This window comes from Lygodium microphyllum, chromosome 18 (assembly GCF_053477565.2).
Source record: "Lygodium microphyllum isolate KBCC chromosome 18, Lygodium_microphyllum_v1.1.10, whole genome shotgun sequence".
Classification (NCBI taxonomy): Eukaryota; Viridiplantae; Streptophyta; class Polypodiopsida; order Schizaeales; family Lygodiaceae; genus Lygodium; species Lygodium microphyllum.
Window position 1 is genome coordinate 43,592,081 of NC_141152.1, and position 26,710 is coordinate 43,618,790.

A 26,710-nucleotide genomic window follows, 5' to 3' on the forward strand; every position below is an offset into this window, starting at 1 on the left:
TATCCATCCATCCATAGGGCACCTTCCTCAAGAAGACTATCCACCTAGTTCCCATTTTTAGATGTGATCTATTTTAGTTTTCTAAACAAACATACTACTCATATTGTGTGAAACAAATAAAGAAAGCTTCCTTATTTAATCTTAACATAGGGTTCATTTTGTTATGTTTCTTAAGAAAATATTAAAATATTTCTTTGGAAAATAATGTATTTATATTATTGTAATATTTGTAACCTCTCCAAAGAGCAAAACCAACCCAAAAATTGGGTTGTCACCCTACCCTATTATTCCTAGGCCTTCCAATGTTAAATAAGACTAGGCTCGTATAGGTATCCCTCCCTATTAAAGGACTAGGTACGAGATTATATCCTCTAATCAAAGCCCCACTAGTTCTCACTTGCTCGTAAGGGAGAACCTTCATATACAAACGACCTTATATACTTAAGCAATGGTTGGCCACCTTAGATCATTTCTTTTTACTGTGGGTGAAGAGTTTTAGGTGTGGCCCTAGGAATCACAAACAATGCCTCAATCATGTCCAATTGTCAAAGGCATGGATGTCATTTTAGTATCGTCTACAAGATTTTCCTCCAATTAAAATCAATCATACAAAATAATTGAATACAAACAGTCCTTTGATCAACTATGTCTAAGATAACTTTTTCAATGAAACCTCCATAACTCATTCTATATGATAATAAACTCACTCCTTGGGTTCATTCTATATGTGTGTGTATGTATATTTTAATACTAAGGAATTTCAATCATTTTTTATTATTATGAACTAAAAATAGAAAAATAAATGATTTACTTACCATATTTGGCTAAATTATGGATAAGCTAATCAAAATACATTTAGTTCATAAGAGAATTTCTTTTTTTATTTATTTTTTATTTATCTTTAGATACTAATATTATTTTTATGATAGATTAAATAGAAAACTTTTCCAATATTCTAATGATTTCAAAATAATTTATTTAAAATTATTTAATAAATTTATAGTTAAAATATACTTTTTTAATTTTCTTGAGATTTATTTACTAATCTAGTTAATATTCTTAAGAGAATTGTCATTTAAACTCTAATTAAATTTAGTTACAACTTATTTATTTAATTTTATATCAATTATTAAAATTTATTATTTATTTATAATTTTATAGTAATTACATAGGTTACATTTTAATTATGATTTACATAGATTTTTAAGCTAAATTTTTTATAATATATTTGTTTTAGAATTTTTAGAAATAAAATAATAAATTTGAGTCTTATCGATGGCTATATTTTCAATATTAGGAATGGAAGAAAGACTTGCAATCTCAACAAGTTTTCACGGGCCAATGGTAGACGAAGGAGATGCTAGATTGTCGACACACAAACAACTACTAATCCCTCCTTTACATATTTCCCTCTCCCTAGAATTTTTAGAAATAAAATAATAAATTTGAGTGTTATTGATGGCTATATTTTCGACATTAGGAATGGAAGAAAGACTTACAATCTCAACAAGTTTTCACGGGCCAATGGTAGATGAAGGAGATGCTAGATTGTTGACACATAAACAACTACTGATCCCTTCTTTACATCTCTCTCTCTCTCTCTCTCTCTCTCTCTCTCTCTCTCTCTCTCTCTCTCTCTCTCTCTCTCTCTCTCTCTCCTATTTGTCTCGAGAGAGTTCTTAATGAAGGGGAGGGGAGGGAGAGCTTTCTTAGTTTCCTAAGGAAGAGGGGGATTTAACTTTATTAAGGAAGGTTGAAAGAAAGAGAGAACAACCTTTTTTCTTCCTAAAGGGGAAAAAGGGAATTTTGTTGCTTTTTTTCTTAAAATAAATTTTGAAAAGGGAAGGATTCCAATCACACAAAGAGAAAGTTGCACTTACATCTTTACTCTTAGTCACAGCATCACATGAAACTAATTTAGATTAATCGAGAGTTGGGGGGGATTAAAATAATGTAAGAAAATATATAATAATTTTAAGAAAATTGATAATAATTTAAGATACATGAAGAAAATTAATAATAAACTATAATAATTTGAAAAAATAATAAGAAATTTAGATAAATTAAAAAATAGTAAAATATTTAGATAAATTAAAAATTTTATTAGATTTAATATAAATCAAGGGGAAAAAAGAAAATCATTATACTTAAAATTAATTTAAGTTAATTTAATTAAGATTTTGGTAGTTTATTTGGGTAAAATCAAAATTAAATCGTGTTAAAATATTTTAAAGTAAATAAATAGAGAATGGGGTAAATTGAATTAGCTTCAATGTGAGTGGGAATATTTGAACCTAGATATAAGCATAAAATTCAATAGTTTGTATGAGAGGGGAAGAAAATCTATCACAATGGTGTGCATTTATTGAGAAAATTTGGGTATGTTACATGATGCACACTACCATTGTAAGTGTTGTTCTTCCTCCATGTGTTGCACCTATAGCTTGCCATTCATGTGTCACTCTTGGCTACTGTGAGCCGCATAAGATAAGCATTATTCTTCCTCCATTTGGATATGTTACATAATGCACACTATTGTTGTAAGCATTATTAGGGGTATCTACTCATGTGCAACTATTAACACAAGTGTTTAAGATATTGTCCATACACCACATGTTGTCATATATACATGTACTATGCATAATTGCATTAGATGTAACACCTATGTGTTTAACATATTCAGGTTATGTTTTTGCATAAATAAGTAACATACATCTATATAATCAGTTTAAGATTTAGTTTTTGTATATAAATGTACCATATGTTTATACAATTAAGCTACATTACACTATCGCATGAAAATATAACATGTGTAAATATACCATACGTTATCATACATATTTGTACTGTGCATTATCATCACATACATGTGTACCACATATTTATTTAATAAATTTAGATTTAATGATGCAAAGAAAATTAGATTGTATTAGCCAAAAAAGATACAACATGTTAAAGCTAGTAGACCGATATAAAATGTGTTTACAAATACATGCAAATGAAAAAACTCAATGTTTCTTCAATTTCTTTGATAATAAAGATGAGGGCCTTCTGACACAAATAAGAGTTCTTTCTTTGACTCAAATATGAGACACTTTCTCTTCAACTCTTTCTATAGAAGAAGTGGGTTGGACACCTTGCCAAGCTCACCTAATGCAGTGAGCCTTTTGCACTTTACGAGCACAACCTTATCCATGTTGGACATTGTAGATATTGTATAGAAGGGTGCAAATTTCCTCAATCTTGAATTTTCGTTATTATCTCATCCCGTCCAAGTGAGCACTTCTTATGGAGTAGCAATAAGGTTGTTGATGTATTCCTTCATGGATAAATCCTTGCACTAGTCCATATACCTTGATCCTCCTTGACATGATGCAAACTCATCAATTTAGATTAAGTTCTAGATCACATTGTCAAAATAAAAATATAATTACAAATAATCTACCTAAGCTAGGAAAATAGCCCCGAATATTCTAGCATTCAACTTTCACCAAGACTTTATCAGCAATCTCATAAGGACCATCCATACATTATGCATCCCCTAGTCTAGCTTTTGTCACATGAAAATATATGAAATGAAAATGTAGGAAACTTAGAACATTTGTTAATGAAGCACCTTTTGAGTAGAGGGGTCAACAAATTCTCTTGTGATTGAAATCTCAGGCCTCGGTCTGAATAAGTCATAATGCAAAGCTTGGAACTTAGCCTCAAAAATGTTGTAATTTATCTCAGCTACAACAATGTCCTCCTAAGCAATTGTGATGGCACTCAAGATATCCAAGATTGTGTCATCATACCTTTCAACCTCCACCACTATTGGATGGGAATCCATGTAACAATAGTCAATCATGTCATCCATCAAATCTCTAATTAGACTTGAGAAGAGCTCTTCCTCCTTCATCTCCAAATACTCTAGCACATTTGACAGTACTAAGCATTGTATGCCCTCTATGTCTATCTTTTTTGACTGTGAGAGCCAACCCTTTCTCTATCACCATCTACTACTTCTCTTCAATGTTGATAGGCCCTTAGACACACTCTTTTCCCCCTATAAGTCATAGCAAGAGCCACTAAACTTGCATCTTTATCTTTCTCCTCCTCTATGGATACATCCAATGCATGCAATTAGATAGCTAAGGCAAAGTCACACTCCATGATCTTAAAGGGTATCATACCTGGTGTATTGCCCATAGATATATTGCATGCTTGGCTAAGCACCTATTGATCACTTTTTGTTCGTTTTTCCCATCTTGCATGCTCATCAGCCCATCCAAAGGTATGTAAGATACGTCAACTCAGATCCATCGATTGAGTCTAAGTGAGTGATGAAGATGCTCACAAAGTTCTCTAAGTCCATCGATAGAGTCTAAGTGAGTGATGAAGATGCTCATAAAGTTCTCTATGACTTGGAGATTGAGATCTAGCCCTATGACAACATGTTTTAGGTTTAAGACCTTCAAGAGTATCTCAAACATCTCATCGCCCTTTATTGCAAGCATAGGATATTGTAAATGCTTATATTCTATTAGCCAAATTTTCAAAAATTACAATCATGGTATTACAACTTATAGAGTTAGGATATTTAAGGAGACTTCATAATTTCTAAGATATGTGGAGCCACGCACTTTCCACTAGTCATTATACTCTTGGGTCAGCATCGAATCTTCATACTAGTGAATTTTAAATAGAAGTTAGCAAGTGGATTCTCTATTAACATTACAATTTCATGATACATGATACTCAAGGGCTAATTATCCTCCAACTACAATATTTGGGGCTCATAACCTTCACAAATGATGGTAACATCCAGAGCTAATACTATCACGCGTGCCTTGTTCAACAAGGCAAATTCATTCTTTCTTGAGCATCCTCCATCTACAATACTTGAATACCAAGCACAAGATCTATTGCATGACAAAGTACCTATATTTGAAAGGGAAACTTAGCAAAACAACTAAAAATGTATTCAATTTAGAGGGAATAATGTTACCTAAAAAACATGTCCCTTTTTGTGACTCAATACTCTATTATGTCGGGAATATGAATGATTTTTATATTTATGTTTTACCTAATATTCTCATTAAAAAATCCTTTAATGTATTTTTTATTGCATACATGCTCTTGGTACATCTCAAACCTTCACATTCCTTCAACGTATACATAAAATTTGTAATTGATATAAATCAGGTAGGTGCATATTCTTTAAGACAATCATTGGCTTCATAGAGTTCAAAATGTCTGGTGAGATTTTTCTATTGTATAGTGCAAAATCTCACCATTTCACAATGGCCATTCTACATTATCGGGATCCGATACATGCATGCACTCACATGTTCCATATTCTTGATCACCCTTGGGTAGTATGTACTCGGAATCATAACAAAAAACAAGGTCCTTTGCAAGTTGGTTGGGCATACGCCCCTCAAAAAGCAATCAACTAATTTTGATGCAATAGCACTTGAAAGCCCTGTAAAGCTCTCAATACTTTGCCACTTGCAACATTATAAAGGGTATACTTCTCTAAACACAAGAAAATTAGTTGCATAGATATCATCAATTTTCTCGTCCTCAATGTACTGTGAAGACTTACTATTTGCAATGTTCCATTCAATGCTTACTATGGATGCAACACATGTTTGTTTATGCATGAACACGGGCACAATGTGAGAACCAACCACTCTCTATTTGAGAGCTAAAATTCTACCCTTCTAGTGCTTCGATACATCTTCACTTGCATATGCTTCCACCTTGAAACCTCCCTTCATAGTTGGACACATGTACACCCAAGATGGATATTGATATGTATTAGTGATCTAGTTCCCTTACTCATATTTTTTATTACACACTTCTATTGAGAGCTTCTCTTTTGCATTATGAGCTAGGCAATACATGTAAAGATTTATATGTTAACCCCTAAACAATATGCTGTCGATATTCACCTAAGATATTCTATGACACAATCCTCTATTTAAGAGCTAAAATTCTATCCTTCTAGTGCTTCGATACATCTTCACTTGCATATGCTTCCACCTTGAAACCTCCCTTCATAGTTGGACACATGTACACCCAAGATGGAAATTGATATGTATTAGTGATCTAGTTCCCTTCCTCATCTTTTTTATTACACACTCCTATTGAGAGCTTCTCTTTTGCATTATGACCTGGGCAATACATGTAAATATTTATATGTTAACCCCATAACAATATGCACTCGATATTCACCTAAGATATTCTATGACACGATACATTGTGTGATATATGAAGAATATGCCATGTGAGTTACATGGGTGATAGCCAAATGGCATGCACATCCAAATAGGCACAAGGGATTGACATTTTAAAGGATTTTCAAATATCAACTTCTAGCACACTCAATGCATCTAATATAAAGGAAGAACTCACTACAACAAAATACATCAAGAGTTACATGCTTCACCTAAAACTTGTATTGCATTTATATGTTGAAAAAACATAGCATTTCAAAAAAAAACTAGAAATAACATATTAGTCACAAGAACATTAGATTGTAAAATTATGGAAATCTCAAGAGAGAACACCAAGAAAAAGGGGGAAAGAACTAGAAATAACATATTAGTCACAAGAACATTAGATTGTAAAGTTATGGAAATCTCAAGAGAGAACACCAAGAAAAAGGGGGAAAGAACTACAATAAAACCTATCTTGTAACACCAACAATTATATTTTCTATCTTTTGATAGAGCCACACAAAGAAAACTCAACAAAACTTCAAGCAACATCATAGAATACATTTCCTATGATCATAAATTCAACAAAGCACGTAATATTCTTCATTTCAATGAAGAAAGAGAAAGAACATCCATATGCTTATATGAATGCAAGATGATCACATAGTATTCAAATCATGTCTTCAACAATGTATCCATAATCTTCTTCTCTCACAATCTGTCCTTCTCACATACACAATGTTTTGTTCACTTCTAATTGTCTTGCTCTCACAATCACTCTCTCACATACTCTCGTATAGAGATAAAATACAATAAGGATGCACTTCCTTGTGGTTAGAGTATCAATGAGCCATTTGGATTATCTTTGCATGCAATATGAATAAAGCTCAAGGTTTCTCATGGACAAAAAGGGTTGGGGGATTTCCCACAAGAAACTATGGTTTTTTGGAAAAATCAAAAACTGTGCCATTTATGACGAGACCACTTTCAAGTTTTTCCCAAAAACATTTGAAACCCCCCCCAAAAGAAAACCCCATGGGAATAGCTCCTATGAGTCATGCAATAAATAGCATCATGCGATGATAGATACGAGTCAACCAAATAGTCATGTAGGGTGCTCTTGGGTAGGGCAACCTAACTAGAAAACATGGGGTGGCCAGTTATGATGGTCAAGAGCTAGCACCCTTAAAGTAAGAGGCAAACTTGAGGATAGAGCATGCTTCCTTTTTGGGCCTTGACTTGTTTGCTTTTCACAATGAGGCTTCTTGTTAGTGCTTGTGTGCCTAAAGGTAATGCATGTAAAAAGGCCTCAAACCAACTCCTCACCAATTTGATATTCTAATCTAGCATGGCTAAGCAAATGAGACTCACAAATTAGAGATCAACTCTTTACCTTTCCGCATCACTCAAGCATGCACCCCTCCTATTCCCCCATGTGGTGAGAATGCAAGCAACTCGGGGAAGTCTATTTCATCCTTGCTCTTGCTCCTTGCAATGGAACCAAAATGTTGGCCTCAACAAGTGCTCCACAATGGGACATTCGATGGCAATCTTATTCTTTCAAGAGCTTGATTCTTTCACTACCTCTCACTTAGTTGGCTTATACTCTACCTCAAACTAGTAAGCTTCTTCTCACACTCCCTATTCAAGTGAGAAACCAAGAAATTCAAGTTGTAGCAGACTTATATACTTGCCTTCCCATATTGTAGTCCAAAGGCTTGAAGGCTCATAGATGGTCTCACAATTTGAGTGGTGTGCTCCTCAAGCTCTCTCTCTAGCTCCTTCACATCCACATAAAGTAGCTCCACTCTCACGAGGAGGAGAGGAAGAAGAAAAAGAAGAAGAAGAAGAAGAGCTTCTTCTCAATCAATTCCTCTATATACCACCTTCTTATGAGCAGAGATTGTGCAGAGGCATGGAGGCAGATCAGAGAACCACGCTCACCCACACCGATACATGACCCTGCAGTATGGCATGGATACGCACAGAGTTTATATCATGTACCCGCACAGCCACTGATACCCACACCATGTACACCAAGACCAGGTATTTCATCCTTTTTCACCACTAGTATGGTGAAACATGCTATCTCACGGTTACAGCATGGCCGCGCTCGAGACCAGTTTGATCTTCAGGCAGAGCATATTATATATGGCAGATACACATTGGCTCCACTCATTGCTCACCTCTTCAACCGTGCATTGTCTGAGGGGTTCCCTGACTCGTGGGGACAGAGCACACCATTGTACCTATCCACAAGTCAGGGGATCCTATGGATCCTAACACATATAGGACCATCATGATTGGGCCAGTTTTGTCCAAACTTTATGGCACGGTGATGGAGGAGGAGCTCAGCACGCTCACAGAGAGAGTGCATGCGCACACCCGGACAGGCAGGGTTCAGACGGGCATTTTCTACCATAGATCACATCTTCACTCTCCGTTGTCTAATCGACCAGACACGAGTGAAGAAACAGAGATTGTACTATCTGTTACATATACACATCGCACCACTTTATCACAGCCAACAGTTGTTCCCCTATCACAGCCGACATTTGTTCCCCTTTTGTAGCCATTATCTGGAGTACCAGAGCTACATACGCACATACACATACACGACACTTATCACACTCACAGCACCGTATTTTCAGTTTCTAGTTTTTAGCTTTTCATTCAGCACTTTTATTTTGGACAGCTGGACCTCATCAGTTGTATCACAGTTTGTCTCATAGGCCAGTTTTGGTCTTTAGAAGACGTTAATATAACTTTCTTTCTCTCTCTCTCTCTCTCTCTCTCTCTCTCTATATATATATATATATATATATATATATATAGAGAGAGAGAGAGAGAGAGACACACACACACATATATATACATGCATGCATGCATGTGTGTGTGTGTGTGTGTGTGTGTGTGTGTGTGTGTGTGTGTGTGTGTGTGTGTGTGTGTGTGTGTGTGTGTGTGTGTGTGTGTGTGTGTGAAGGTGAGGTGGAGAGAACATCCTTCATAAGAAAGAAGACTGTACTACGATGACTTTTGGGAGACCCCATCCACATAGACAATGACCTCTCCAAAATGCAAATGGATTATAGATTCACCAACATACCCAAAATAATCAAAGCTAGGAAAGAGGGCAAGAAGGTAATGTACAAAGATGACCGAGTCATCATCGATGGCAAAGCAATTGAGTAGGATACATGGCCAATGAGACAAATACTCCTAAGATATAGATGACAGTATAAAACTGTAATGGTTCACTCTATACACACCTAGGGAGGATAGAGGAGGTGACAAAAAGCTAGGATATGATCATGATTACAAAGTCACATCAAAGCCTTAAGAGGAGGCTACCTAAAGTATCAGACAAGAGCTTCAAGATTGAGTATCCATCATGGAAAAGGACCTTGAAGCTCAATACATATGGGTAAAAAGGAGGTCTCTCAAGATTAGATACTATATATACATCACACTATGTTTCTTTCCTCCGAGAGGATCAAGATATGTCACTAGGGAGACATAGCAATAGGAGTGAGAGAATGATGAAAGAGTAGATGGGGATTCACCATTCACAAATTGAGTGGGAGACATTCTCCTACTAGGAGTTTTTAATTCTAAGACATAGAGTAGATAGTGTGACACATATGATTTTGAGGACTTAGCATGACTACATGTGAGGGATGTGGAGGATACATGAAAGTAGATGATAGATTCCATATAGATGCATAACGGAAGGTGATTGAGACATGGATATGGAGGCTCAAGCTTTCTTCATTCTCTTCTTCTTCATTAATCTCCTCCTATCATCACAACCATCCACTCTTTCAAGTATCTTACAAAGTGATAGACACTTTGACCTTTAGGACACTTTACACAGCCTCTCACACACTTACTTATAATACAATCATAGGATAAGGCCTAGGCTATGCCTTATTTCTCAACACTCCCCCTCAGGCTCAAAATGAGCTTGCAAAGGTAATACTCCAAGTGCACTCCTGAAATACTCAAACTTATCTTTACCTAATGCTTTGGTAAAGATATAAGTAACTTGGTCTTTGTTTTTACATGGACCAAGTCAAACTCTCTATCAATGACCTTCTTTCTAATGAAGTGATAGTGCACTTCTATGTGTTTTGTCCTGGCATGGCAGACTGGGTTCTTTGCCAACATAATACTGTTAATGTTGTCACAATATATGATGTCTCCATCATCAATTTCAATCCCCAAGTCACATAAAATTAATCTCAGTCATGTCTACTCACATGCTGCCAATGCAATACCTCGGTACTTAGCTTTTGTACTTGATAAAGCAACTGTAGGTTGTTTTTTGCTGCTCCAACTTACCATGGCTGATCCAAACGAAAATGCATAACCACTTGTAGATGTCCTATCCATAAGATTACCTGCCCAATCTGCATTAGTATACCTAAACAAGGTAGGATTCATTCCCTTCTCATAGAATAAGCCATATTCAACGGTTTTCTTCAAATACCTTAGAACTCTCCTCACTACATCCAAATGTGATTTACATGGTCTTTTCATAAATTGATTGATCAATCCAACGCCATAACTCAAATCTAGCCTACCAACCATCTTCCTAAACATAGTCACATCTTCCACATATCGCCCATCATCAATCATTTTGATGTTCTGATCCAAGGGAGTATCCACTGGCTTACATCATGTCATGCCATACTTCTCCAACATCTCCAAAAAATATTGTCTTTGTACCAACCAAATACCATGAAGTGTATCAATGACCTCAATGCCCAAAAAATATCTCAACAAACCAATATCCTTTATGTCAAATTCTTTATGAAGACCATGCTTAACTTCAACAATATCCCTCTTAAGTGTGCCTATAAATAATGAGGTCATCAACATAGATGACAACCATAACCATGCCATCATTTGTATATCTCACATAGAGTGAGTAATCAGCCATACTATATTGAAATCCCATGTTGCACAAAAATCTATTAATCCTGTCACACCAAGCTCTTGGTGCTTACTTCAATCCATACAATGCTTTCTTCAACTTGCATATGGAGGGAGCATGAACACAGCAAACACATCCAAAAACCCTGAAGTAGGCAATAGTGGGTGTCCTGCCATACATCTTTTCATATGGTGATACATGATGAGTCAATGTTGTAGGTGTCCTATTCATGATATTACTATAGTATGCACTGCCTCTGTGCCCAACATGTCAATGGCATATTCATTTGGTTCATCATTACCCTAGCAATCTCTACAATGATACGGTTCTTCCTTTCTATCACACCATTCAGTTGAGGTGTGCACATGCATGTCACCTGTCTTTTGATTCCATGATCTCTCAAAAAATCTGAAAATTCATGTGGCATGTACTCTCCTCCATTATCAGACCTCAAGCATTTTATGTAACAACCAAACTGTTTTTTAGCCATAGCTTTAAACTCCAAAAATCTTTCAAAGGCTTCACTTTTATGCTACATGAAATACACCCAAGTCATTTCGCTAAAATCGTCCATAAAAGTGATATAAACCTGCATCTCCCACTCAATGAGACATTCTAACATGGACCTCAAATATCAAAATGCACCATTTCCAAAGGATAACTGTTGATTCTTCCCCTCTTTGGAAATGATAAGCTAGTTTGCATGCCAAACTGACAAGCCTCACATATATGATCATAATTAACATAATCAAAATGGGGCAAACCACGAACCACCTGTTTGGTTTGCATTTGTTTCAATCTTTGTAGGTTTACATGTCCAATTCTCCTGTGCCATAATTCAACATCCTTATCTTGACCATGCCCACTTTCAACATACATAGAATTCTGAATGACAGGAGTACTTGCATCCAAGGAAAATAATCTACATTTCTTCTTCCCTTTAGCAATCAATCTGCCAGGCCTTCCTTTTTGAAATTTCTCAATGAAACATCCATATCTATTGAATCTCACCTGCAATCCTTGGTCTGTGCCATTTGACCAGTTGATGCTAAGTTATTAGTGATTGTAGGTACATAAAGTACATCCCCAAGCTTATTTTCCACTCCATCTCTAGTGACAAATGGCACACTACCAATATGAGTAATTTTAGGTATAGTGTCATCCCTAGTAGCCACATATTCTTCATTCTACATTTGTTGCTTTGTGTCAAACCGCTCAACATGATGAGTTGTGTGATTTGTAGCCCCTGAGTCCAAAAACCCATCATCCTCACTAGGAGGGTGTGTCATGCTCGGGCAATTTGAGCAGTCTCTGACATTTTGATGGCTGAAATTTCAAAAAAACCAGCAATGTGTATCGTCCCAATTAAGCATTCAGCAACATGAACCAATCTACTGCCTCAAATGGTCAACCCAAGACCAAATTTGCACCAAAAATAGCCCAAAATTTCATGTAAATTCCCTTCCAAGTGAATGGTTGTTGCACATGAGCTCAAATTCTATCACATACATTCATACATGATGCCCATACATCATACATTGGCTATCCAGCAAGAAACATCCAAAACGAAGCTCATAACGGTGCTCATATGACCCACAAAGCATCAAAATGTAGGCTTAAAATCAACCAACTTCCTTGCTTCTTTTTTTTTTAGTTTTTTGTGCTAGAAATGAAGTCCCAATCAAGCTGAAACTACCAAAAAAAAATTAGAATTTTTTTGCACTTTTTTGGCCTCCAAAATGGCACATGAAAATGGCATGAAACCAGTCTTCTAGGCCTCCAAAACAACTAGTTCTCTCTGCAGCAGTATGAAATCTCTAACTATGAACCAGTTTATAGAATAACCAGTTCATGGACTGATGCCAGGAGGCATATTCCACGGTGGATTCCGTGAGGTTTTACGGTGGATTCCGTAAACTTAGATGACCGGGGCTCATACGCAAAGAGGATTCTTTGTGCGAGAAGTTGATGGGGACGCCTGTCCTTTCACTGGTGCGCAAATCGGTCGCAGATAGCTCACGTGGTGAATCCCGAAAGGTCCCCAAGAACAAAGTACTCTACTTTTTAGCACAAAAACCCATGTAAAAGCAAGCACGACATGAGACAAGAGACAAATTGGGTTCAATCTCCCCCATGCCTTGTGTGAGCGCTTCACAAAGTATGTATTTAATGTATATTTCCAATCTTTATGCTCAAAAATAGCCCAATTACAAAAATATGACAAGCTTTTAGCTTTTGAGTTTGCTTTCTACCAAAAATAAGAAAATAAAGCTAATGGATGGTGCCCATAGTGTCTGGCACGCCCAATCTCAATATCCAAATAGAAATAATATATCCAGGCGCATAAGCGCATACAAAATAATAATAAATAATCGATGTCTCTATAGACATAACAAAATATAGGCGTGGCGCCTATCAAAATATAGTCCAAAGATCGAAAACCCGCTAGACTCCAATGCTTTCCTCCGCCACTGCTGCTATCTCTACACATCAACTGAAGCATTCACAATCGTTAGTAAAATAACACAATTAAACCGACAAAAGTGAATACCTAGCAGTCTTCAGCTACATAAATAAATCAACTGGTTAGAAATAAATCCTAACCTTAATTTATTACGAGTGCGCACTCTAAACTCATAAACGTTTATTAATTTAATATGCATTTTGCGGAATCACCCGCTATGGAATCACCCATGTACACACTAAATTAATGAAACGCCCGAAAAGGACAGGCGTCCCCATCAACTTCTCGCACAAAGAATCCTCTTTGCGTATGAGCCCCGGTCATCTAAGTTTACGGAATCCACCGTAAAACCTCACGGAATCCACCGTGGAATATGCCTCCTGGCATCATGGACTCTCCAATATCAAAGAAACTCCTCAAGATAACCAGTTTTCCAAACGTGCATGTGAACACAGCTTAGTTGAAAGGGTTTAAGTCTTAGTAATAAGGCTATTAAGCCTTATAATTTTAAAGAAAAAAGAAGCAGCGTGAGCTCACTAAGCTGCAGGCTGCCATTCATGGCACCAATTTCTTGCAACGCCGTCAGCCCAGCTACTGTTCGTTGTTGCCACTTGCAACTTTTTCTTCGATTCGTTTTTAGTCGGCTGTCAGTGCAATAATCCACATTGAATCAACACTGAAATTAGTGCACTTATCGCAATGGCTGGCGAGGATGTGTTTGTGGGTGCTCTGGACCATGGAACCACCAGCACCCATTTCATCATATACAACTGTAGCTCCAAGGCTGTAGCTTCCAACCAAGTGGAGTTCCCTCAAATCTACCCTCAAGAAGGATGGGATTCAATATAGATGCACAATGGAAGGTGATTGAGACATGGATATGGAGGCTCAAGCTTTCTTCATTATTCTCCTCCTATCTTCACAACCATCCACTTTTTCAAGTATCTTACAAAGTGATAGACACTTTGACCTTTAGGACACTTTACACTACCTCTCACACACTTACTTAATACAACCATAGGATAAGGCTTAGGCTATGCCTTATTTCTCAACAATAAAATCACATGCACAACATCAAATGACACTAGAGGAGATCGCACATGATATGGCCAGTACTTGTGAAAGTTAGGTTCATGACCATTTTGTTATCTACAAGGAGGTGAGAAAGTGACTCTGATCCGAAGCATTGGCCTTCTTCTAGCCCACCAGTTCAAGTATAGTGAACTACATCCTAGGCTTCGTTGAGACAATGGAGCTAATCAAATCCTTCACTATCCCCCCCACTAATTGGAACAAACCATACCTACCTATCCCTCACCATATCCACCTCCATATACCCACCCACAAGCTCCAACCACCACCCACACCCAGTCCACCACCTTCCATTTCACAAATGAGCTAGTCGACATGTACAATCATCACGTCTATTATGGGCTCACCCGATTGAAGGGCATTGCTTCTCTAAGGACACTCACCTCCTACTAACCCCCACTCACTATAAACAACCAACTATTGGAGACAAGCTATTGATGTACCACACGAACTACCAATTCCACACCCTGTAGAGTCTCAGCCTACCACATCAAATTTCTTCACGCATGATATAGTGACGAGAGCAATAGAGTACCTACAACATGGATGATCGATAGATCATACACTCCTTCATTCATGCAATGAACATTTTGGCTCCTCTCCTTATTTTCATGTTTAACATGGCACAAGTGGAAGCCTTTCCAAATGAGTGGATCATGTGCACCATTGTGTCTATCCATAAGTTTGGAGATCCCCTAGATCCAGATAGCTACAAGATCATCATGGTGGGCCACACATTGACTAAAATATATGTAGTGAGGGGGGCAAAGCTAAGTTCCTCTGTAGAGAGAGGGAAATTGAGAGCTATAGGACACACTAGATTTACACACATGTTCTCTACACTTGACCACATCTTTACCTTGAGAGGCATGATCAAGCACACAATAGCTAGGAAAAAGAAACTCCACTATAGCTTTGTGGATTTCTACAAGGCTTTTGATAAATTCCACAAGATAGACTACTACAAAAAGACAGCATACACTTAGGATGCCATTAAACATGATTCGAAGCATCTATGCATTGTATGAGAGGGTGATAGGCCAAGTGAGCTACCTAGGGGGACTTTCAAATGTGGTCCCTATCACCACCGACATTACACGAGGATGCCCTCTCTCCCCTTTACTCTTTGGAATCTACATCTATCTGAAGGGGGAGGAGACAAGGTGTACATAGCACATATATTGGTCGTTATTATGCTTTATGCTAATGATAGTCTTTGGTCTCTGAGTCACTGGAGGGTCTATAATAACATCTCCACACTCTATATAACTTCTATATATAGTGTGGATTGAAAATCAATCTTGGGAAAACCCAGACCCTGATCTTCCACATAACAATCCCAGTGTGGAGGAGATCAAGCCAAACAAGTGGAGATAGTGGACTCGTATTTCACCTTTGGATTACACTTACTGCATCCACTAGGAGATTCACCATGGCATGAATAGCCAGAGATTTACATAAGAATATGAAAGAGTGCCATCAAGCATACTTCCATGAACCCCAAAGATGGAGATGGCTATTTGACACAATGATTACACCGGCCATGATGTATGGAGCAACTATTTGGACCCCTAATGTGGCTACATATCTATAAGCACAAATTGAGAAAACCCAAATAATTACGCTCATGGATTATCTACAACACAACATTTGTACCACATGAGATCATTAGAGCAAAGTGTGTTGCAACCCCCCATGATGTTGGAGGCCCTCTTTCAAATCATCAACTTCATACACATATTATGTGGCCACACCTACATAGACAACCTACGAGAGCTCTCAAAGCTTCTGAACAGCTAGCATACACAAGACACAATAACTCATGGTGTAGGCCAAGTAGTGGCTCACATAATATGGCAATTCCCCCTCCATACACCTCTCTCACACTAAGGGGAACATGGTCAAGTGACAATCTCTACTAGTTGCACAGCATACATGAATCTCATGTCAATAATCCCTCCCCCTAAAGATGTCATACTACATGGGCCACTTTATGAGGACTATGGCAAATGGTTTCATTGAGACCTAGATACTTAGACATATACATGCCACGTGAGATGTGAGTGGCCATTGGCTAGCTAAGGGTCTCCTCTCATCCAACTCAAGATTGAGACAAAGAGAGTAGCTACATCCACATAGCAAAGAGGATCTGCAAACTATGCCAAGAGGTGATGGCGAGTCAGAAGCACTACATTTGCAAATATAGGACCTACAATACAATCTGAGCTAGATACCCCACACTATTCAAAGGAGTCTTTTCTCATGCTAGTCATGGAGTCCCCAAACTAGCACTGCCTGAGAGAGTTCCTACTTGAGATGTAGAGGCTCCACATTTTATTACTACATGCATATACTCTACAAAGAGGGAGGCAACAATCACAACTCACTAATTTTTAGTAGCAAGTGCCCACAAATGCTTCACCTACATAGAGGGGTGACGATCGAAAGGGCTAAGATCAAAGTAGCACACTGACCGACAGTGCAAGGATACTAAACATAAAAGCTACACCAAGGATAAATAAGGGAGATCTACCAACAATATGAACAATATTAGAACGAACTGAGGAATCAATCCAATTACTAACCCTATACAAGGATGTATGGCATACCATACTCACTAATCCTAATGTATCATTATTCATTCACACTAGCAATGTAGTGCCCCATACATCCACCCCATGCTCTCCCTAGACAAGCATTGTATCATACTTTGCTTTAACTCTATAATATATTAGGATTGGTTGTGGACGCAATTCAATGTAAAAGTGAATAGACATCGCTTGCAACCTTCTCAACAATTGTAAGTCTCTTACACACGACTTCGAACATAATGAAAAATTGGCAAAGTGGGCAAACCCAATTCTCATTGAATATTTATAATCACAATTTGTATATTCACCCATAAGTAATAATTTGAAAAAATCTTAAGAGCAGCTTACAAATAAGTAGTACCTAGATTAACATATTAAGCTCTTTTGATTTGATATGGTCAAAAAAAATTTACTCTAGCACCCTTCCATCTTCAATATTTCCTTGCTTCCACTCCAATCTACCTTCCATAGAATCTCTCGTGAAGATCAACACAGTAACTCACCATATCCCAACAAGGAGAGTGGGGAAATGGCTTACATACGATTTTAGATAACCACGTATCATCACAAAACCAAGTTTTAGGGCTAGTACCTAGACTTGAAGAGCATATTGCACTTTAATGAAAAGGCTAGAACACAAACCCTGACCCCAGCCCCCCTATTATTAACTTTTGGAGAATTGGGTGGACTCTCCACACATCATGTATTGTAGGAGAGTAGTACCAGTATTCACTATATAAGCATGGAAAGTTTTTCTTTTGTTCCATTTATTTTGCCAACTACTCTTTAACCATTGAAGCATTTCTATTTGTAGCAACGCCATCCGAAATCACATCAAGCAAGAAACATTGACATTACATCTAATTTTTGGTTTAAGCAAGCTCAAGTAAGATCTTCCACACTTCCCTGTCATTGTAAGTTTCTGTCCATTACATCTTCCACACCTTGTCCCTGTCATTGCAATTTTCTGTCCATTTCAACATCCATGATGATTCCCTACCAAATGCTATCCATGAAGAGCAAGTAGGCTCCTACGACAAGCGCCACACAGGTTTAGTTTGTAGATTGGTAGTAGTGTCAATTATACAATAATATAGATTCAATCCAGCCAAAACCAAGCAAATAAAATTCCAGCTCATCCTGTTTTTCCACCAACTCAAGAAAAAAAAGGCATGCATGCACCAGCATACAGAGGGGGGTGGAAAGGTGAGAGGAAAGCCATGTATGACAATGAACTGGCATTAAGGTAAAGTAAATTGCAAGTGCACTGTTTGTGCCTCTAACCATTGTATAATCATATGCCCTATCGAACAATACTGATTACTTGGACATCTTAAACAAATGTCATCCAAGATTTCATAAAAATGACAAAAAACATTTGTATAGAGCTTAATAAATAACAGCAGCTATATTACAGGCCCTCCACTTTGTCAATCTTTTTGATTGATAATACTCTACAAGTTGCCACAAGTTGCATATATTCAACAGTCAACCTGAAGGGAGGGACAATAATGGTGCAGTCACTGCTCCCACATCTGTACACTTCTTTTGTTACATCAACAGCTCCAGGCAAACTAGGCATTCACATATGATTGCCAGGTCCCGTAAGTCGAGCTTAAGCAACCTCCACCCTGATGTGTTGCAACTTCTATCATTGCACTGCGTGCACTTGCATCCCATGCTTTTGCCATGTCTCCAAGCATGACCGGTTGAGATAGACATCGAACAGCTCTATAAAATTCATCTCTGGCAGTACGCGAAACTGGATGACTGCAATGGGAAAAGTCAACAAAGCACATCAATAATCAATAATATGGATTAATAAACAATGCACTCTCTAAATTCAAGGTTAGCTTAATATACAATATACGTACTCGAAGTCGGGGGCATTATGGTCTACTAGCACAATCGGTGAGCTCTCTGGATAATATGGAGGAATAAGCAAACGCAGAGGTGATATTGGGACCTGAGAAAAGGGAATGGTGAGTAAGAGTATTTTCAAATGCATGCACACCATCATAAAACCTTGCCAAGAAACTGATATAAGGATGTTTTCTCGTTTTGAAGGATGATACAAAGAATCACCATGGTTCACTTGCCTAGAAAAAACAACACTTATCCTGCAGAAGAGCATAAGAATGTTATTTTATTTTTGAAAGATGATACAACGAATCACCATGGTTCACTTGCCTAGAAGAAACCGCACTTATCCTGCAGAAGAGAGGGGCTCAAATACCAGGCCAAATAGGGAAGGAACCACTACATGCCCAACCCAAGAATCAGATAATGGCAACAGCAAGGACAGGGCAAGGCAAACCAACCATCTAAGCTGGGAGCAGGAATGAAGTACCTGCAGTCACCAAGCGTTATTCCAGATTCCATAGCCTTACATGACAAAGGACAGACAAGAAGGGCTGGCAGAACAACTGAGAAGTGGACTACCAGAAAACAGTGACAAGAGTGAGCCTGACTTAGCAGGTGTAGGGTTCTACTGGAGGAGTGGACTGTGGAACTCACACCACCACATTACAGTATCAAGTGGACTAGCAGAAAACAATGACAAGCGTGACTGAGCAGGTGTGGGGTTCTACTGGAGGAGTGGAACTCACAACACCACATTACAGTATCATTCTCTTAGTCCTTTGGTAACAACACACACAGAATTGCTGCAACAAGAGAAGATTGAAGTAGCCAGGTTGAAGCCAAAATCAGATATACTTCACCAGGAAAATGGCCTCAGTAATGTGACAGTCATGGATTCAAAATCTGGCAAACAATACATAGCCTTTTGCTAACGTGACTGCTGCAATGAAGTGTCGACACTTTTGAGGAGACTGGAGCATGTAAATCGAGGGCCAGCTGTTCATAGCACCTTAACACTGTATTTACCCTTTCTTTTCACAAAGAGAATTTTATCTTCTACACTGTTTAATATTAGCAATACGACTGGAGCTTTTCATTAGTCTATTACCCCCAAGTTGTTTACTCGAACCAAGAGTTCTACTGACATTTTGCCCGGAGATTTTTTAGTTTGTAAGGCACCTGAGTAACAGATTATTAGATGAGGGTGAATCATCCATGCCCTTGGGGACACAAAGACACCCCATTCAACATAAGTTGCAACATACAAACATCCAAAGGAATTGCTTTCAACCAGTTCCCTTTAGTCCACAATTAAATCACCTTTAAGCACTTCATACACAAAATGTCATACTACAAGCAAATGGGTTTAAAATTAATTAGACACAGGCAAATGGGTTTAAAATTAATTAGACAGAGAGATGTCATATATTACTACTATTCCAAAATAGTAAAGGTATAAGCACCAACTGATACTTTAGTCTCATGGTTTTGATATCCAGCCATCGTTTCAGAACTCAGAATAGAATCAAGTTTAGATAGATTCCCAAACGAAAGAGACCAAAGCACCATCACTTACCATACGAAACAAGTTGGTCCGAAATGTGACATTTGGATTCAATGCAATAGCATTATATGAGCACGTCAATACTATTCCTTCCTTTCCTTCTGCAGCAGCTGCTTCTACTCCCTCATCATCTATTTCTACTCGTGTGTCAATGAGTTGCTCATTAATTTCATTGATTTCTTCTTCTAAGCTTCTGCTTATCTGGATCAAAACAGTTAGCATAGGCATTAGAAAAGTTCAACATTTAGACAAAAATTAAATCAATTGAATGATCCCAATACATGACATGCAGATTAAGGAACTTCAAACTGTAAGCTAAATGTTGAATTCTCGAATGTCTAACTTCACTATCAGAGCTAAGGTGGACCAATTCCACCACCCTAAACATACAGCCATGCTAGTTTTGTATTCAGCCAGCCTTAATGGGTGTTTGTGGAATGCCATGAACATTCACCATTCAATGTTCAAAAATATGGGGAACACATTTGCTATGGTATCAGAGTAAGTTCACAAACATATTTTCACTACAAATTTCTTTTCCTCCTCCCCTATTAAGCAAACAAAAGCCAAAAAGAATTGGATAGGTTTGAGAGCAATGAAAACAAGCAAACATTAAGCAGACATCTGATGTAGAAGGTTGACATCATTGTAGGTCAAAAACCAAGATCCCAATTTCATACGAGGAACACAGACATATTGATTGCCCATCACAGCACTCAAGTCACCAGCTGCAAGCCTTCTAGCTGACCGACCTGCCAACTTAGCCCACATAGAAAGCCCATAGAGAGTAGTTGTTCACCGGTTAAACACAAGAAAACCCCAATAATATCTAAAATTTGTGCAGCTTAACAGGTTAAAGCTCTTCCTTTCTTTTTCTAGCTATGAGGATGACCTTTCTTTTACCAACTCTGTGGATGTCCATATCTACTCTTTGATACTGGTGCTTGCTGCTCAGATAATTAGCTCCACTAGGCCCATATACTGACATCTTAGAGAACCTAAGCTACTTAATCCACCACAACAATCTCCAATACACTATTCTGACGTTTTTGGCCATAATATATCTACTCAGGCCCTCTAAATTACCTACTGCACAACAGAAATACCCCCACCAAAAAAAACCCAAAAAAAAAAAAAAAACAAACAACACATTACCGAAGTATTATAAAAATACCAGCAATTAGGAATCACCTCAAATTTAGCCCGTTTGAACCTGGAAGTTGCTGTTGATTCTGTTTCAACATCAGAACTATTCAATTTTTGTAAACTATTTACAACACTTCCATCAGATGATACTATACTCAGTGCCATTGAATCAAACCGTCTTTTGAACTTCTTATTGCTGGCACCACCATCTGCAGAGGTGAAAACTCTGGCTTGTGATCTGCACTTAATCACCTGTGCCAAGTCCTCACCTACTGCAGCCCTTGACTGGCTTCCAGGAGCCGACCCTCCCAACTTATCTGACAAGCTTACCAGTGAATTAATGTCACCAACAGCTGATGCCAAAGCTTTGGATGACATTGCATTTATCTGATCAAAATAGAAAACAGATTACCAAACCTCAGTTAAAACTCTCTTTGGGTTGCGCACACAGTAGAAAAATTAAGAGGAAGCGAATCAAACCACTCTAATAAGCCGATCCAATGGCGGTTCAGTTGAAACTTGCCGCTCATCCAAGGCTGGATGGTAATTTGGGCCACGATCTTGAGGCCCAGTATTCTGAGGACTTGGAGTAAATTCTCCCAAGTAAGGTGACACAGAAAAACCAGGTGTGCCAATAGGAGCTGAGTGCCCATTCAATGGAGCAGTCGTCACCGTGGATATGCCAGGTGTCAAAGGTTTCAGTTCAGATTCCTCTAGCTTTGAAGAAGGAGAAGGAGCCATGAACGGTGGTGTGGCAGCCTGTAATGGTGTTCCAACTTTGGGAATCTGCAGAACTGAACTTCCAATACTCTGCATATCACTTTGAGGGGACATTTGAGGGGGAGATGCAATCTGTGGGGAGGATGCTGGTTGTGATGAAGTCTTTTGTTGCTGTTGTAAAAAAGCTCTTCCACCCTGAATTTGGATCATCTGCTTCATTACAGCTGGATCAGGCATAGGCTGAATGTGTTGAGGCTGCTGTGCTGCCAACAGTTGAGCAGCCTGCTGATGCTTCTGTTGTTGTATCTGAAGATGCTGCAACTGGCGTTGTTGCAGCTGCTTTGACTGTTCATCTTTTATTGTACGTTGCTGAAGTAAACTCTGCTGTTCATGCTGCAGTGCCTGCTGCTGCTGCTGCTGCTGCAGTGCCTGCTGCTGCTGCTGCTGCTGCTGCTGCTGTTGCTGCTGTTGCTGTTGCTGTTGCTGTTGCTGTTGCTGTTGCTGCTGCTGCTGCTGCTGAATAGAAGTAACATTTGTTTGCAAAGCAGTCAAATTGCTTTGTGTGAAAAGTGGCATACTGTTCTGATGCAATGTGCCCATGCCAGTACCTTGCATACCACCAAGTGAAGGAGTACCCTGTACACCATTGAGTGTGTTGGATGTACCAGTACTGGTGATGTTCTGCTGCAGTGAAGCAGATGCATTGCCTTGTAGCATTGGCAATGAGGTATTGGAGGATTGATTGGATGAGAGATCCGTTGTAGTTGTAGTAGCTGCACCCACTTGCTGTGGCTGTGTAAGAAGTTTCTCCTGTTGCGAGCTCTGAGGTAACTGATGCGATGTTTGTTGGGCTCCCTGGACCTGAGTCAGACCTGCTGCTGGTGCTGCAGGTGGTTGCTGCTGTGTAGATTGTTGTTGGGTAGGTTGTTGCTGCGGAACACGTTTGCGACGCTTAAAAGTCTCCATGATCATTATGATTTGCTTCTCAATGGCTTCAACCTTATCGATCTTAAAATCCTTTGGAAAGTTTCCTTTAGAAGCCAACAAGTATGGAATCAATCGTTTCAACACCTCCTTGTAATGAGACAATTTCTGAAGTTGTTCAGCTGCCATGGGCTGTACATATCAATGCATTGAGCTCAACTACTAAAAAAGCTGAAATGGCTCCCTTTGAACAGTTATTTAAAATCACTCTATGAAGTTCAAGGCACATCGATTAACAACAAATACTAAACCAGTTGTAAAGTTGTTTGGCTATGCCAGTCAGCACCCTAAATTGATTGGGAATAGATAAAACAAATTATCTGAATACTGACCAAAGTAGCATCATAATAAAGATCACCAGCTAATGCCCATTCACAATGTTAGCTAGTGGTCTGGCATTTGATGTGTGAATAACTGTCTATGCATTAGCCCTGTGATGAGCCCAAGATTGTTAACAATCATATAACCAAAGTGGCATCATTGTATGAGTGCAAGATTCTTAATGATCACATAACCAGTGGCATCTTTGTATGAAGTTCAATGCAGATTGATTTCAAAACCAGTAATTAAACCGGTTGTAAAATCATTCTGCTGTGCCCATCAGCAAACTAAATTAAGCTGGTCTGCTGTGCCCTATCAGCATTCCATGTTTGGTTGAAAATAAAACAAATGATCTAGAATCTGACTGAAGTACCATCATAACCAAGTTCAGCCACCAAACTTAAATTTGCAGTCTAATGATCTAGTGAACATCACTGCTAGCATCAGCACCTATCATTCCAAGGTTTTGCATGTGAATAACTGTCTAAGCACCAGTATCACTAGGAGTGTAAATTTGTTGAGCATCAAGCAATCAAGGTGGCATGCCACGCACAATCATAATAGTAAATCTTGATATTTAAAGTTTCCTTGGCATGAAACAAAAACCCAGAGTAGAATGAAATGAGCATGCATGCAATCCCCCACTAAAGGCACATGCAAAGTGGAAGAGAACGACACTCACTTCACAAAAGAGGATGCCAAATGCACCCTTTGTTGGTTGAGATGAACAAAGGAGAAAACACCTGTTATCGAAACAGTTCACCCCTGACAAAGGGATGAAGAGTGTGCTGCTGCTGATAACAGAAAGGTAATAAGCTTGGTATATGAACAATTCCTGCAATCTACTTTAAGATCTGAATTAACTAGTTTTGCAAGCTTGGAAAAACAAAACTTGGGTTTCCAGCTTAAAAATGTGCAGTATACATAAACTGCTTCAGTGTCCCATAAGCAAACCCCCACACTGGTTGCTTCCTTGCCTATAAAGAGATCGTGTGCAGTCAGTTGCATCATTTCCTGCTCATTCTCCATCACATGGCTGCATCCTCCTCAAGCTTGGATGTCACAACTCTATAGAAACAGAATTTGTATCCTTTTTCATTAATTTGTCTAAATAAAGATTTCTTAAATTTGTTTCCTTTGCACTAATTAGATATAAAGAAAGTGCATTGGATCTAGCCACTGATGAGTGGTCACAGGTTATGGTGGACCCACGCGGTGGGTTAGAGAAAAGATAGTTCATACTTCCACCTATATGGGCCGATTGGACGCCTGTGACCAGAACTCACGCATATCAGGGTTAGACTCGCACACAGAAAGGATTGATGCCTTGAAGTGTGGCCTAGATCCGCCAGAACAGACAGTTACAATCAACAAGATGGCATGATTATGAAATGCTTGTACAATGTGCATGTGTGGGCTGAAAGCTTGAAATGCACATTTCTTTGCATAGGAAAGTCACATGAAGATTCTGATACCGTTTTTGCGGTGTACACGGAAAAAACTTTCATATGACACCCATATTGGAGGGGTCCCTAAATTTTAGGAGGTCCCTAAATTTTAGGAGTCTCGAATTAGCCTAAAAATGCTAGTCCTAAAAAATAGGGATGTCATTCTAAAAATAGTAAATTCTGTACTCTGACTGTGCTTACTAAATTTGGTTGTTTCTATTCTTGACAGTATTCAGCCCAAAAAGGAAGGCCATAGAGAAGAGACAAGTGTCAAGACACTTGTCACACAAGTTTCCAAGTGTCCCACCACTTGTCACATCTCATGACATGTGGCTGGACACTTGTCTTGTGCTACTCCACTTTCCCCTTTTGTACTAGCTCTTCCCTCTCCTATAAATCAGAGCTCGTTTTTCTTCATTCAGCATCATTTTTCTTTGCTGTAAACTCATGTACAGCACCCACAGATAGCGAGAAACTAGCCCCATCCATCCCCATCATCATCCCCCACTTCTCCATTATCAAATTCCTCCATATTCCCTCTTCTATCATTGTTGTTTTACAGGACAGCAAGCCTGTAAATTCATTACAGCACCTCCTTCTCGAGCTCTTTCTTCCATTTTAGCAACAAGAAGCAAGCCCTATCCATGTACTGCTGATCAACAATGAAGAAAGGCTGATTTCCCCTCTTTCTTCTCTCATACTGTAAAGAAATCAATTCTTATCATTGCATAATAGATAATGCATATGTGTGTTTGTACATCTTTGCATGATCTTGTGAGAGTGAGAATTACTTCTCCTCACTCTCAGGTTGATTGTAACTGAGCTCTTCCCTAAGGGACTTGGGTTGAGCAGAAATACACTCCTTTCGGGGGGGGGTTGCCCATCTTCAACCCCCAATCTTGTCTCCGTTACTTTTACATTTTCATGGCTGTAATTTTGTGAGTAATTTTCATTTTCAGCTTTAAGTGTTCATTCTCTTTTATATTAAATCTCGAAAACAAGCGAATATCATAATTGTTAAGCATACTACGTTGTTCAGGGCGTTTACATTGGAATAACAAAACTTGGGTTACCATTGTTAAGCTAAAACAAGTGCATTATACATTCAAATCTTGTTTAGCTCATTTAAACAACCCCAAAACTCCAGCTTTAATGCACAAAGTGCTTCAATGTCCCATGAGTAAACCCCCGAATTTTTGGTCGGTTCCTCATCTATGAGAAGTAATTGTGTGACTAATTGATAGAGAATGAAAGATAATGAATTAATCAATCAATGCACAATAACACAATCATAAAACGAGAGGCGATGTATTAAACGAGTAAGAGAGAGTACAATACTCAAGGCGACCAAAAGATAATGGCACACTTACGTGCT

At 38.4% G+C, this 26,710-nt stretch overlaps 1 protein-coding gene across 1 annotated transcript in view; it reads right to left on the minus strand.

Moving 5' to 3' along the window:
• Nucleotides 1–18,650: 18,650 nt before the first annotated feature.
• Nucleotides 18,651–26,710, minus strand: part of LOC148020812 (mediator of RNA polymerase II transcription subunit 15a-like) — a 37,472-nt gene continuing 29,412 nt past the window's right edge. The window contains exons 7-11 of the mRNA XM_087698623.1: nt 22,343–23,698; nt 21,908–22,249; nt 20,729–20,917; nt 19,164–19,255; nt 18,651–19,059 (exon numbers count right to left, since the gene is read on the minus strand). Of these exons, the coding sequence (XP_087554749.1) occupies nt 18,864–19,059; nt 19,164–19,255; nt 20,729–20,917; nt 21,908–22,249; nt 22,343–23,698 (2,175 nt within the window). The 3' untranslated portion in view covers nt 18,651–18,863. The remainder of the gene's footprint in view (nt 19,060–19,163; nt 19,256–20,728; nt 20,918–21,907; nt 22,250–22,342; nt 23,699–26,710) is intronic.